This window comes from Salvelinus fontinalis, chromosome 33, assembly GCF_029448725.1.
Source record: "Salvelinus fontinalis isolate EN_2023a chromosome 33, ASM2944872v1, whole genome shotgun sequence".
Lineage (NCBI taxonomy): Eukaryota > Metazoa > Chordata > Actinopteri > Salmoniformes > Salmonidae > Salvelinus > Salvelinus fontinalis.
Window position 1 is genome coordinate 39,647,171 of NC_074697.1, and position 12,977 is coordinate 39,660,147.

Here is a 12,977-nt window from a genome sequence, read left to right on the forward strand (position 1 = left end):
ATCCAACAAGAGAAATATCTGTATAAAACAAGGCTTGGGCTGGGGCTGGGTGCTAACTTACAAACACTGAGCAAGGAACTGAGGAACACACAGGGTTTAAATACTAACAAGGGAATGACCTACAGGTGCAAACAGTAATAAGAGCAAGAAAAACAAAAGGTACAAAAAAGTTGCAATGGGGACATCTAGTGACCAAAACCCGAACAGTCTTGGCCAAAACCTGACACACAACAACCCCTCAACGTGACCAAAACTAAGGAGATGATTGTGGACATCACCAACAAACTATCATGGTCCAAGCACATCAAGACAGTCGTGAAAAGGGCACGACAAAATCTATTCCCCCTCAGGAGACTGAAAAGATTTGGCATGGGTCCTCAGATCCTCAAAAGGTTCTACAGCTGCACCATCGAGAGCATCCTGACTGGTTACATCACTGCCTGGTATGGCAACTGCTCAGCCTCCGACCGCAAGGCACTACAGAGGGTAGTGCGAACGGCCCAGTACATCACTGGGGCCAAGCTTCCTGCCTGAAAATTCCTCCCTGAAAATTCCTGCCTGAAAATTGTCAAAGACTCCAGCCACCCTAGTCATAGACTGTTCTCTCTGCTACCACACGGGAAGCGGTACCGGAGCGCCAAGTCTAGGTCCAAGAGGCTTCTAAACAGCTTCTACCCCCAAGCCATAAGACTCCTGAACATCTAGTCAAATGGCTACCCAGGCTATTCACATTGACCCCCCCCCCCCCTCCGCTCCACACCACTGCCACTCTCTGTTGTCATCTATGCATAGTCACTTTAATTAAGTCTACCTACATGTACATACTACCCCAACTAACCGGTGCCCCCGCACATTGACTCTGTACCGGCACCCCCCTGTACATATTGTTATTTTTTACTGCTCCTCTTTAATTACTTGTTACTTTTAACTCTTATTCTTATCCACATTTTTTTAAACGGCACTGTCAGTTAGGGGCTCGTAAGTAAGCATTTCACTGTAAGGTTGTATTCGGCACATGTGACTAATACAATTTGATTTGATTTGGGGGTAATTTTATGACAGGCTGGAGGTGTTTTGAGCATTCTGAGCCCAAACTGACATCTTTCCAATAAGTAGATTAGTAGAAAAACAACTTTGTTTTAGTTGTCAAAGTGGCTGAAGCAGTCGTCTCTGCCTGCTGGTCGCTAGGCTACCCGAGAAAGCATGCTCATGGGAGAGGGGTTACGCCCACTTACACCGACCTGAACCGTGACCCTTTTTTTCTATGGGAAACTGCCTTTCTGCTTCATCTCAATTCCTCCATAATCTCTGGTGATATCTAGTGATAGTGATGCACAAACTAGATTCAGTAGTTTGAAAACCCCATTGAAAACCTAGATTGAAAATTTAGGGAAAAAAACTGAACATAATTCATATTTTTATTGATAATAGATTCAGTATAGTTTTAGTTTTTCCAAACTTGTTTGTTCATTATTTAAATTAATTTAGTTTACTAAATAGTTTTTCACGATTCGTTTTTGTTTCAGTTTTAGTTTCCTTTAATAACCTTGGCCCGCACACACACACACAGCATTCACTCCTCCCTTTCCCTCGCTATTATCACTGATGCCATTAGTGCGAGCAACGATTTGGAATTGTTATTATTTTTGGTCAGCTTTATCATTTCATCAGCAGCACATTTTGATGTGTCATTTGATATTATGCTTTTGTTTTTCGATTCCATTCCCGTGGACATTCTGACATCTCAGTATCCCATCTCTCTCTCTGTCTCTCATACACACTAACACATACATTGTTCTGACATTTTGACACCAACATCCCTCCAGATAGGGCTGCACACTGTCAATCACCATAAGGTCAAGCTCAGCATGTGTAACATTCAAGGTTTTATTCAGTCTTCACATACAGTACACAAGTCAGAAACAATGGTTAAGAAGCCTTCAAATAAGGTCAGTTGGATATAAAATCAAATCTGCAGTCAAAACAACAGATTTTCCATTAATCACAAACAAATGTTTTTTTTTCAATTTCTTGGCATATTTTTTCACATCCATGTAGATGTTGGAGATATACAGAGCTATGATGAAACAATTAGATGTTCTTCTACAGCTAATATGTTTCCCTTTCTGCTCCTTAAGAACAAGTCTACCTGTCGTTCAGTCATTTTAGTACCCTGTGGTTGCAACTGAGACAAATATAGACATTACCTGGTCCTCAACACACTCTCCTACCCGAACACTTTCTTGGTATTATTTTTCATGACCGAACCGTAAGAACCACTCCTGTAAGGTAGCCGAAGTTCATTTTACAGTGCAGCGGTGTTGTTGATCAAGAATCAAAAGCTTTTTGTAAATCGTTTAACTCTAGCTCGCTAACTATGCTACTTTATGACACAAAGGGCCACTGTGTCAGGTGAGGGGACTGCTGCGGTACACGTAGGCTATACGAATTAGTAGGCGTTTTCCCCACACTAAAGCTTCCCTTCTGAAAAACCTCACAGCCTTAGCCCCCTCCTCACTAGATCTAGTAGCTCTCGGTTGAATGAAATGACCTCATCACTATTGATATCATGAGAGATTAAAGGGTTGGAAATTGCCCCCATAAACGAAATAAATATGCCTAATCCAGCTCGATGTGGCTGTCTGTGTCGACTACATCAGCTCCGTGCATCGAGTGCACTTCTAGCACGTCGACGCCTCGGACTCAGTGTGTGTCATGTGCTTCACATAAAAAGACAGAGCTGGCTTCATCATGGCTCCGACTCTCAGAGTGGAGAGTGGGATGCTAAAGGAATGTAACAAGTATCATCATTCGTGGGGGGACGTCATGTTTGCTGTTGCCTTGTGTAGATATTCCTGAGCAAGAGTTCTGATGTGTTTGTCTTTCAGGCTAGTGAAGTTGACGGCACCGCGTATCACCCATTGGCACAAGGATAAAGGTTTGATTAAGTCCTTGAGCACCAAACATGGGTCACCACGTCCTCTTAGGGAGATAAATATTGGGATAGCGGTATGTTATGTTTTTGTTTCTATGGTGAAGGGGGATGAAGGAGACCAAGACACTGTCTGTGCTGAAACTATAAAGCCCTTGTTTATAAAACTTTCAACACAGTCGGTCTCGTTAAAATGTTTAGACGGGTCCCTTTGTCTCAAGAGTCGGCGGTGCCAGACCTGATGACGTAAACCTGGGTCTGTTACCTCTCCACACCCCCCATGCCACTGGTTTGATGCAGCCCTACATGTGAGGTTAGGACAGGTGGCGCTGGTGGTAGTAGTGCGCTAGAGTGACGGTACAGCAGGTATTTAAAAGTGTCACAACCTCCAGGGTTTGCTCTCTGCCACCACAGATGGTGTCCGTTCCTGCCAATTGGAAGAGTTGTGAGCTGTCTGTAGGTCCTTGCTTCCATCTCCTAGGAAATCGTTATCTGAACTTGCCTGGGAAATTACCTTCTTCCTTGTCACTGATTCAATGCATCACAGGATGAGGGTAGATTAGCACCAATGTTTCAGGCTAGAGGGTTTGGTTGAGGCTTGGATACAAGAAGTTATGTAATAATACTAATGTGTGTACTGATTGACAATACTTTATGTGCCCGTTTGAGCCTAATGCTGTTCCCTGTTTACGAAAGGATGCAGGTGTTGACTGATAGCGTTTAGAAAAGTTTGGTTGAATTAGTTGTAGAAATATGAATAAAAACCGAGTTTTAAAAGATTGCTAATCATTTAGAAGTGCATAATTCCTGAGACTGTCTGTATGATGTGCAGTAGCCCTCAATGTGTTGACCTGGAGCAGAGGGCTACACAGTCCCCATAATGTTACTGTGTCTTAGTGCTTCACTGATTCTTTCATCAGAGCTAATTCATTAGATCATAATTCATTTACTCTGGAATGTTGTGTCCTCTATTTTGTCAATGTAGTGTTTATTTACCCTGAAACATTTGTCTTGCAGTACACAAGTATAATTCAGAGTATCCACATCTTTAGTGTTGTTATTTAAACTATTTTTTATAGCAGGTAATTCAAAGTATCTCAAAATGGTGGTAAAAAACCCTACCCTATTCCGTTTAGAAATGACTACTTGAGTTGGTACTGACTTGTAAAAGAGTTGGAAATTAGAGATTCCTGACATCAAGACTTAGTACACGTTTTATCTCAACAGCTTGGACAACGACTAAAAAACCTCTTCTTTTTTAAGATAGAGTTTTTAAAAACAGGTAGAAACATGCTTATTCTAGCCATTGTACATGCCTTAAAAAAGAATACATTTGAAACACCATGTCATTTGCATATCACTTTGGCAAGGGAAGGATACAACACTAGTGCATTACATCAACACACCGCCCCAGTTTGCACATTTCAAATGTTTTGTTCTTTACATAGGAAAAAAAACAACCTTTTCGATTTGTCTTTCAATTACATCACTGTACAAAAAAAGAGAGCAACAGACAATAAAATGAATCCACAAGCCAAATCAAGAAAATAAAATTGCATAATTTTCACATATAGACTGGAGACCATTGGACCGCTAGAACCCTGTGAAGTGTTCACTTTGGGAAGTATTCACTTTGGGAAGTATTCACTTTGGGAAGTGTCCTCATCCCAACCCTGTTATATACCCCTCAATGAGACCAGACAGGAGAGCAGTGGTGAGCAGCCAGAGAGCAGAGACACTTGGGGACTGGAGAGTCCTGTATATCCATACTATACTTCTGGTTAACCTTACCAAGCCCTTTCTTAAAGAGAAGGGCCCAGGGTCATTTAAAGAAAGCCCGGCCTTAACCTCTATTATTACACCCTCTCAGCGGTCTTCTAAGAACAAGGCTCCTCCTCATCCAATCCCACGGACATTCAACGAGCTCTGAAGAAGGGGACTAATTCTATACCAGAGATTACCGACTAGTATCAGAGGGTGAATCACAGACAAGACTGAATGAATAAAGAGTCTTCTTTGGCCACTTCACCAGTCACACCTCAATAAGACTATACCACTACGTCAGTAGTGTGCTCAGTGAGGATAGAGAGGAGGAGCATGGATAGCTGGACTCATACATAGAGATACAACTCAAGAGGCTGATTTCATAGAGCCCCAATGCTCTAGAAGGGAACAATTTGTCAGCCATCTTACATGGGGACAGTTCTGAACCGTTCTATCTCCATAAAGTTGTCTCTTGGTGTTTGTAATCCTCTGTAATTGAATGACTAGCAAGGCCTTTGTTTTTAGAGCCCTTTGCTCTGTCTGAATGATGTCATGGCTTTCTGTTGTTCTGTTTAGGACATTGTTAATTTCCTGTTCTTTTCAAACAAATGTGCAACTAAAGGCTTTGTGGCTTTCCATATTCCACTGGTACTGACAGCCATATTTCCTCTCCTATGTCTGTTTTCTCTGCTTGGCTTGCGTCATCTAAATTTCGAGTGGTGTGAAATGCATGCTGGGACTGTTCCTCCCTGTCCTGATGTCAATGTCTACCAGCAACTCCCCTCTCCTTCTTCTCTCTCCTGCTCCCTACAGAGTGTTTCAGAGATTACACACTTCAGGCTGTGTGTCCCTTGGCAGTGCTTGGGGTGACCCCCATTACAGGGTTCCCATATGATCCTGGGGTAGAACACCAGGAGAATGTTCCGGCCCAAGCATTTCCACTCAAGCAGAACCATGCTGATGGGGTTGCTCTCTCTGGATGGGACATAAACCAAGGAGCACACACGCATGCAAGCACACACACACAGGCACCGTGTACAGTATGGTGAAGCACCTCGCTGGTCATGTTTGGCCTTCTTATTATTTCATCGCCATGGACACTACTACTGCTTAGTGTACAAACCACTCCCTCAATATATCCACAACACGGACCCCCCCCACCTCCAACTCCCATGTCTGGCCTCACTGCAGGGTCAAAGGCCATTGTGCTGTAAATGTGGGATCCCTTTTAGAGCGTACCACTATTGTAGAAAAGCTGAACCCTGTCTTAAGTGGCGTTGAGCGAGTGTGTTGGGCTTTTATTGCTGGTGCTACAGAGCTTTTCCCAACGAGAGTTCCTTTCTCTCTCCCGTCTGTCAAGGATCATGGTGCAGCGCTTATTGTCCTTGGTACTTTCCTCAGTCTTTTCTTTGTCTCTTAAAGGCATGCCTGCTGATCACCACATATGAGAGAGATGCAGCACAAACCAGTAGATGAACATGTTCTCTGTCAGGAGTACAATCATGACAACACTTTGTTGCTTCTAGAAGCACTGCTTGTGTACATGCCTTTTTCAAATACCTCATGCGATCCTCCTCTCAGACACAAATTCAGTTCCATCGATCGGAGGCAAAATGCTTTGAAATTAACCTAAACAAAGTACCCTCATGAAACCCAACCATGTTTTTTTTGCCTCCCCTCCCTCCATGAAGACAAATACATCTATTTTGACATACTCTCTCAACTAAAAGAGGAAATACTATGCAGGAACTTTCAAACAAGAAGTAAATCCAAAGGATGGCACCAACTTTGTCACGAAAAGAATAAATCAACTCATAATAATGATATCATAAACATTTAAATTAGTAATACAATGATCTGGTTCTTCTCCACATAGATTGCAAGGAGAAGGTTCCTCTCTTACTCTCTCTTATTCCCTATTTCTCTCCCTATTCCCTTTTATTTTTATCTTTATTTCAGTCAGTCACAAACACACGCAACACATTGGAATGCTGGAGAGATGTTGGTGGGGGTGTTGGTGTGGAGGGGAACGGTTTGTGACTGTGGAGGTATCATTTATTCGTGACCTCCTTGGGTTTATCTCTAAAGTTTACACCGAGGAGAAGAGGAGAAGACATTACTGTCATCCACCCTCAGTCTCAATGGTGCAGGTGCCAGCAGTGGAGAAGTAGAGAATTTTTTTTTTCAGTATTCCTTCATGGTGTTTGTGTTAATAATTGTTTGCCAGGAGACAAAATGTAAACAGCAGTTTCTTCTGGCACCAGCTCCAGGAGTCCCGAACACTGGCTCTCTCTGTCATCGTAATCTTTGGAGACCAGCTTGAGAGGAACATCATTCTCTCTCCACACCAGCAAAGAGGGGATAGAAAGTCGACACCGTGTGTGCTGCTTGTGGAGAGTCGGATCATCATTGCGACAGCTCTTCCGCTCCTTCTCAGTTAACCACCCCTCCTACTCTCTTCATCATGGATGACATAAGCCAGAACAGCATCATGACATAGCCTACCCTTCGGTCCCCTTCTCCACCCCACCGCCCCTGGCCCGGAAACCCTACAACAGCCAGAAGCCTCTCCTTAAAGACTTCCGTACAGCACTTTGGGAACGTCCCAATAAAAAAAAATCATACACATGACAAGGTATGACAAGAACAGGTGCAGCTGGTCTCATAATAAATTTAAAAAATACAGCAAATATTCCTTGGCAGCTTTTTTTCACCGTCCTCCTCCTCCTCTTTCCATTAAAACTGTAAAAAGAGAGAGTGGAATGGAGTGGTCGTCCCACTCGTTCCCTACCCTGCCCCTCACTTACCCAGCGTATAGCCCTGTCTCCATCAGACGTAGGCGGATTCGCTGGACTGGGTCCTGCCCATGTTGGGGGGCTGCGACATGTGGGTCATGTCCTTCTTGCGGATCTCGCAGATGGACTTCCGGCGGGCCTGCACGCCCCGGATGGCTGCCTTGATCTTCTTCCAGCCCAGATGGTTGAGCTCTGCCAGGTTGAGCAGCACGCAGATGCCGCTCACGGCGAACATGAAGACCAGGAAGACCGTCTTCTCGGTGGGCCGCGACACGTAGCACTCCACCTCCTTCACGCAGGGGTAGCGGTCGCACTCGAGGATGCCCGGCACGCTGAAGCCGTATAGGAAGTACTGTCCCACCAGAAAGCCGATCTCCAGTGCGTTACGGAACACCACCTGGATAATGTAGAAGCGCGAGATGCCCTCCTGCTGGCGCTGCTTGGACTTCTTGCCGTGTGTGAGCCCCCGCGGCGCGTTGGGGATCTCCTTCACCTCCATGCAGTCATGCTCGTCCTTCCCGCCACCGTCGCCGTGGTGCACCAGGATACCGTTGATGTTACGAACCTTCCTGGTGCCACTTTGCCCGTAATCCGAACGCTCCATCAGTGGGTAGAGGAAGGAGTAGCGTCTGTCACGCTGCTTGGCCGACTGGTGCACAGAGTAGGTGATGAAGCACAGGCTGGGCGTACACACCAGAATGATCTGGAAGACCCAGTAGCGGATGTGGGAGATGGGGAAGGCCTTGTCGTAGCAGGCCTGGTTGCAGCCCGGCTGCAGGGTGTTGCAGATGAACATGGTCTGCTCGTCCTCGTACACCGTCTCGCCAACGATGGCCACGATCAGGATCCGAAAGATCACCACCACAGTCAGAAGAATCCTGTATGAAAGAGGCACACACAGAGAGACAGAGAGCGACAGAGAGAGAGAGAATATAAAATACATATGTGTTACAGTTAACAACTGGAGGGAGTGGTGAAGAGAGAACGGATAGTAGAAGACCAATAAAACATATTGGATTAAAGAGACTGAAGTAGCTTTGGGCACAGCAGGAGCAGGAGAGAGAGAGAACTTGGATAAGAGATGTGGAGTTGTGGGAACGATGAGTAGTGATAGTTAAGGATGCCACTGTTCCTTTAGATGAGGTAGAACAAGGGATTCATCTAGAGCACATTCATCTGCTGAGCACAATATCTACAGAGCATTCAGAAAGTATTCAGCCCCCATTTACTCTTTCCACATTTTGTTATGTTACAGCCTTATTCTAAATTGGATTAAATCGTTTTTTTTCTCCTCATCAATCTACACACTATACCCCATAAAGACAAAGAAAAAAACAGGTAGATTGATGAAGAACAAAAATGATTTAATCAATTTTAGAATAAGGCTGTAAAGTAACAAAATGTGGAAAAAGTCAAGGGGACTGAATACTTTCCGAATGCTTATAGTTGTCTATAACCTCTACTTCACTCTTCCTATTCAAGTTCAACCCATATCCTAAAGCATATCAAACCAGACTTTCCAGAACACTGCACTTTGTTCTCCCACCATCATTCACCTTTTGTGTACAGGAAGTAAGCACAGCATGTATGAAATACTGTTAAACCAACTTAAAATACAGTATCCAAAAGTATTGCTTTTGGCCAAGTGAATCATTTAAAAAATCTACTTTTACCGTCTATGTCAAGTTTTTTTGCTTTGTCATTATGGGGTATTTTGTGTAGATTGATGAGGGGGGAAAGAGTGTAATACATTTTACAATGAGGCTGTAACGTAACAAAATGTGGAAAAAGTCAAGGTGTCTGCATACTTTCCGAATGCACTGTATATTAGAGAAATAACAATTATTACGTGAATATTTTTTCCGTTCTACTTCCAGTCATTTTATCTCCAGCGCAACAGTCATTTAAAACAGGGACATGACACATCTCTCTGCTTCATGGTCTAATTTTAGCGTCAGGCTCATTTAACACGTAACCTTCATCTCAGTCCCTGCTAAAGTGGATCTTGCTGTAATTAATTTTGTAACACACAATCTCTGTCTTCCCATTTTTCCTTTCCCCTTAGCAACCGATGACACTATGCACCTTGTCTGCGGTTTACGTGCTATTTCTGTGCGTGTGACAGGGGGGAGAGAGAGATTACTGTGGTAGTGGGGGTGTGAAGCAATTCACTGTGATTTTTTAGTGGTGTGCTTAATGTGACATGTTGAGACGTATGTATACAAGTGTGTGCGCTGCTTTTCTATAGTGTAGGGCTACGATTTCATTTTGTGAGTGGGCTTCAGAGGCACCCCCCTTTTTCACTGTCAATTGAAATCAGACACTCTCACTCAAAGCTCTCTTCTCATTCATTTTTCATAAAAACACAGCAGGCATTTTTAACGCCAGCCTTTTGTGTGGCGTAGCCTGCAGCTCTCGAAGAGTTCAGAGAAATTCACACTTGAATTGAACCTGTATTATAAATGATCATTATTACTCCACGGGCGCAGGGCACAGATTTACCCACTTGCGTCTGACAATACCAATCCATTGGTAGAGATTTCTAGAGCTAGAGATTTCCTTGAATAAAAAAAATGCCATGAGAGAACAAAATCTCATCAGGGAGAATGAATTATATAATGGCTTCCACAGGCAAACCCACAACCTTAATCTGCACCAGTGCCAATGTAGGATTCTTGCATTAGGCCTAGTAGTTTGTTTAATGCCATCGAATAGCTTTAGATTATCTATCCCATAACCTCCACCTGCTTCTTCTCCTCTTTCCCTTTACTATCTCTCTTTCTGTCTTTTCTCCCTGTCTTTCTGTGCTCCTGCTCCTACCATCTAACTCCCTCCCTCCCTAACCCCCCTCTCTTTCCCTCCCTATCCCTGCCTGGCACTGCAACAGAATACGCTCCAAATAGAGACTATTTCTCTTTTTTGGGGGGAAGCATTTTTGCTACCATTGTCAGCAGACTCTGTTTAACATGAAAAGGAAATCTCCTTTGTGAGTCTTGCAAAAACGTCCAAAACTATCTGAGTAGTCCTCCTGTCCTCCCCCTCAACAGCCTGTATTTGTTTGTCGTTAAATGAACACCCTGTCTCTGTTTTCATCCAATCCCCAGGGATTACGTCAAAACATTATGCCCAGAACCCAAACTGCTTCTTTTAATTGGATCATGGTTTCTCTCTCAAAAGTTGATGACAAAAGCCATGGGGAGGTTTATTTGTATCTGCAGTGATCAGTAACTGACAGTGTGCACCAACATGTGAAATTATACATTCTTTTTTGGAGTGAAGTGTTGTCACAACCGTCCGCGCACAAACCACTGAGCGGCTTGCATCGTTTGCTTGCTGAAAAAAAATACAGAGATGCCATTTGAAGTGATGCTGCTGTACCATTGTTGTTATGGAGGAAGAACAGCCCCTGTTATACCGTACGATCATGAATGTCGCTCTTCCCAACAGTGTTTCTTTATGTAACCCCTGGAGATAATATGTTGATTGAGGAAAGTGGGTACGAGAGGAAGGAGGGGGGTGTCCCTGGTGCCTTTACCCGCAAACCCCCTCCCTCCCCTCCTCTCCTCTCTCCCCTCGCACCCAACTTCCTCTGCCAGTTACCATGGCAACAGCCGATGGGAAGAAAAATGAGAGGTGCTCATGAGCTCTGATTCGAGCCGAGGACCAGCTAAAGTGAAGAAAGGCAACTTAACTACCCAGCAAGCTGAGAAAAAAACACCAGCAATAACAATGCTATCAAATCATACTGGAACTGTCTGCTGTCATCTGTGGATGGAAGCCAGATAACAATCATTCCACACCCAGGAGAGAACATCTCTCACAACCTGTTGTATAGAATGTTGCAGACATTGTTGATCTATGATGGAATCTTATTGATAACCACGAACACGACCGATATATACTAATATAAAAAGACACTAGAGAAGTGTATGTGTTCCATCTGTCTTATCCAATGCATAGGCTCCCGAGTGGCGCAGCGTTCTAAGGCACTGCATCTCAGTGCAAGAGGCGTCACTACAGTCCCTGGTTTGAATCCAGGCTGTATCACATCCGGCCGTGATTGGGAGTCCCATAGGGCGGCGCACAATTGGCCCAGCGTCGTCTGGGTTTGGCCGGTGTAGGCCGTCATTGTAAATAAGAATTTGTTCTTAACTGACTTGCCTAGTTAAATAAATAAATTGGCTAGGTCATGTTATTAGAAAGTATTCAAGTCCTTTTCATGAGGTGATGGCTGAAAAGGCGATCCATACAAAAGAAGCTGTGAAGAGTCAAAGCTGGCTTGTTTGCCCTATGATTTAAGCGTTCCCCATGTGATACTGCCGTGTAATCCTCTTAAAGGGCTCCCTCTTTCCTGGCGTCTGCTGCTGCTTTACCTGGCCTCATCCCTTTAACTCTCTCTATAAAGTATTTCCCTGGCTTCCTCATGCCTGTCTTGTGTCAGGCTAACAAGGTTGAGCATCAATAGGACCTGGTTGACTTGACAGCAGGCCATTTGACACCTAGCCCACAGCTACAGTACGTCTTGCTTCAGGTGAGGTCAGAATCTTGTCCGTTTAGCCAATAATGTATCGACTCTCCCCAGAGAATGTAGCCTATTTCCACACACACACACACACACACACACACACACACACACACACACACACACACACACACACACACACACACACACACACACACACACACACAGTGTACACATGCTTACACACGTACTGTATATAAAACATCACCATCAGCACAGACACACTTACATTAATACACAGCCACATACCCAGTCAAGCATACATACGAAATACATGATGCAAATAGTTTGAAATAATGAATACTGGGCTGTCCATTACAAATCCACCCACCTTAGAGAGCACGGGAAGAACACAGGAATGTCAGACATTACAGACACAATCAGCTTTCTAACGCTCGGCAACAGCTGTGTGAGTGTCTTTGCGTTTCTGTTTGCTTGGGTGTGTCTGTTGACTTGTGTGTGTTTGCGTGTGTGTGAGTGTGGATGGTACTCTTTTGGCAGGGGAGCGGTGCCCCTCTGCTCCTTCTGTCACCGACTGGAATGTGACAGAGATGGAGGAGGTCCAGGATAGCCCTCAAGACCGGAACACACCCTCTGTGACAGAGCCAGTGCACACTGCTCAGTGCTAAGTGTGTGTGTGTGTGTGTGTGTGTGTCACTGGGTGTGGGTTTTTGTGTGGTTTGGTGTGAGAGATATAGAGCCAATACTGTATGTGTGTGTAGATGGGTAGAAGGTAATGATCCGTGTCTGTGTTTTTTGTGTGTCTATATCGGTCTAAAGTCTATGCCGTACGGATGTAAATCTCATTTGTAGACCTCTGACGTGAGACAGTACCACTATCCACTTCTCATTAAGTCCTACCACTGGCCTGAAAACAAACACAATATCCCTGTGCAGCTGATCAGTACTGAGAGACAGACTGGGGTCACGGCACACTGGTGTCCTCTCTCGATGGACACACACA

At 44.3% G+C, this 12,977-nt stretch overlaps 1 protein-coding gene across 1 annotated transcript in view; it reads right to left on the reverse strand.

Annotated features, from left to right (window-relative positions):
* Nucleotides 1–1,873: 1,873 nt before the first annotated feature.
* The window catches only part of LOC129832246 (gap junction delta-2 protein-like), a 37,111-nt gene continuing 26,007 nt past the window's right edge, over nt 1,874–12,977 (reverse strand). Inside the window, exon 2 of the mRNA XM_055896176.1 lies at nt 1,874–8,369. Within this exon, the coding sequence (XP_055752151.1) occupies nt 7,526–8,369 (844 nt within the window). The 3' untranslated portion in view covers nt 1,874–7,525. The remainder of the gene's footprint in view (nt 8,370–12,977) is intronic.